This window comes from Mus musculus, chromosome 1, assembly GCF_000001635.26.
Source record: "Mus musculus strain C57BL/6J chromosome 1, GRCm38.p6 C57BL/6J".
Lineage (NCBI taxonomy): Eukaryota > Metazoa > Chordata > Mammalia > Rodentia > Muridae > Mus > Mus musculus.
Genome location: NC_000067.6, coordinates 183341843 through 183344571, shown reverse-complemented (window position 1 = coordinate 183344571; position 2729 = coordinate 183341843). Strand labels below are relative to the sequence as shown.

The 2729-nt window shown below is 40.7% G+C and overlaps 1 protein-coding gene across 1 annotated transcript in view; it reads left to right on the top strand.

Annotated features, from left to right (window-relative positions):
* The window catches only part of Mia3 (melanoma inhibitory activity 3), a gene marked incomplete in the record, with an annotated part of 43330 nt that overhangs the window by 24994 nt on the left and 15607 nt on the right, over positions 1-2729 (top strand). Inside the window, 1 exon segment of the mRNA NM_177389.3 lies at positions 187-318. Coding sequence (NP_796363.2) covers positions 187-318 — 132 coding nt within the window.

The following is a 2729-nucleotide window of genomic DNA, read 5'->3' as shown; positions in this document are numbered from 1 at the left end:
ATTTAGACTCTCTGCTTGAGAACTGTACAAGTCAAACAAATTTAGAGACTTACAATAGCCTGTATTTCTACATATAGAGTACTTACTGCATGGGGATTGGTTTAGAATTTCTATGAAGATTCTTTGCGAATGCTTTATTGTAAAAATGTTTAAAGTTTTCCATTATTTCTAATCTGTCTGTTTCAGCTCCTTGCCACGTTGCCTGACAATGTTCAGCCTGGCCCTGACTTTTACGGACTGCCCTGGCAACCTGTGATCATTACTGCAGTCTTGGGAATTGTTTCATTTGCAATTTTCTCCTGGAGAACTATTCTTGTTGTAAGTAAATTAAATTATCTTATCACATGACTCAAAAGTACATGGAGTATTTGGTAATCACTGGTCTATTTATTTATTTATTTATTTTGGTTTTTCGAGACAGGGTTTCTCTGTATAGCCCTGGCTGTATTTATTTATTTTTAATTACAACATGAATACAAATTAATGGTTATACTTCTAGCTAACCTTGTCAAATAATTTAGTGTAATCTTTGTATTGATAAAGACTCAAGAGAACAAGATAACGTATTTATAATTTTGATTGGAAAAGTTTGATTTAAAACAACTCCTATACCATTCAGTAGATACATGTACAATGTAAGTAGAACTGGGAATTCTTTCAAGCCATCCTGAAAAGTAATTTGATAATATGTATCAGAAAATTTAAAAAATGGGGTAGGACGGATAATAGTTATCCTCTTAAATAGTATGATACATTGTCTAATAATCTATCTGAAAGAAATAACTAATCAATCATACATTAAAGATCTTATACAAGAATGTTTAATGAGACAGTCTTTATTTTTAGTTAGCTATTAGTTGTGTGTGTGTGTGTATGTGTGTTTTCTGCATGTGTTCCTGCACATATGCCATGAGAGCTCAGAGTACAATTTTGTGGAACTGGTTCTCATCTTCTACATTCACATGAATTCCACGGATTGAACTCATCATCTGACTGACGTCAGCAGGCAGCAGGCAGCAGGCACCTTACCTGCTGAGCTATGTTGCCAGCCCTGGAAGAGAATTTACTGGCATGGAAACTTGCAGCAACCTAATATACACGCATATAATGGGATGTCTGACAATTGCAACGACACTGGGGAGCAGCAAGTGCTTGTGACTCAGTGGGAAATGGAGTGAATCACAGACTATGACTTGAAAGTGATGTTAGTGGTGCATATCACAAACACACACATGCACACTGCAGACAGTGCATCCCAGTGACACACATCACAAACACATGCATGGACACTGCAGACAGTGCATCCCAGTGACACACATCACAAACATGCATGCACACTGCAGACAGTGCATCTCAGTGACACATGTCATAAACACACGCATGCACACTGCAGACAGTGCATCCCAGTGACACAAGTCACAAACATGCATGCACACTGCAGACAGTGCATCTCAGTGACACATGTCATAAACACATGCATGCACACTGAAGACAGTGCATCCCAGTGACACATGTCACAAACACATGCACATTGCAGACAGTGCATTCCAGTGACACACATCACAAATACACATGCACATTGCAGACAGTGCATCCCAGTGACACATGTCACAAACACACACATGCACATTGCAGACAGTGCATCCCAGTGACACACATCACAAACATGCATGCACACTGCAGACAGTGCATCCCAGTGACACATGTCATAAACACACGCATGCACACTGCAGACAGTGCATCCTAGTGACACATGTCACAAACACACACATGCACATTGCAGACAGTGCATCCCAGTGACACACATCACAAATACACATGCACATTGCAGACAGTGCATCCCAGTGACACAAGTCACAAACATGCATGCACATTGCAGACAGTGCATCCCAGTGACACAAGTCACAAACATATGCATGCACACTGCAGACAGTGCATCCTAGTGACACACATCATAAACACATGCATGCACACTGCAGACAGTGCATCCCAGTGACACACATCACAAACACGCATGCACACTGCAGACAGTACAGCTAGCAAATGAGGTCCTTCTGTCTCTTGCGTTATGTGCTGTATGTCTATGCACCTATGCACATGTGCACATGAATGTGGATGTCTACGGAGCCCAGAAGAGCCTATCAGCCCACTGGAGCTGGAGTTCTAGGTAGTTGTGGGTCAAACTCCTGTCCTGCAAGGGAAGGAGGTAACTCTTAATCCTAAAGCCATCTCCCAAGCCTTAGCCTCTTTCTTTATATATGTTTCCCAACTTTTCTGGTTTGATCATATGTGGTACTCCAAAAATACCCTTTTTACTTGGAGGTACAGATTATATGGTGTCCAAAGACACATTATTACATTTTCATTCTGTTTTTTCTGAATACAATTTGTGTTTCAGATATACACACTCACCTCTGGAACCTTGGTCTTTTCCCTAAGATACCTTCCTTGGTTTTGCTTCTGCCAACTTACCTATTCTTGTTAATTTGGGTGAAATGGGACAAGGCTATGGCATTAGAGAAAGTCATTCATTCCCCTGTGTTGGAAGGTTTTTGTTTGTTTTGTTTTAACTCCTGGAACTAGAGTTACATTCAGTTTTGATCTGACATGTGGGTGCTGGGAATTGAACCCAGATCCTTTGGAAGAGTAGCCACTGCTCTTAATTGCTGAGCCATCTTTCCAGCTCCACAATGCATTTATTTCCTTCCTTCCTTCCTTCCTTCCTTACT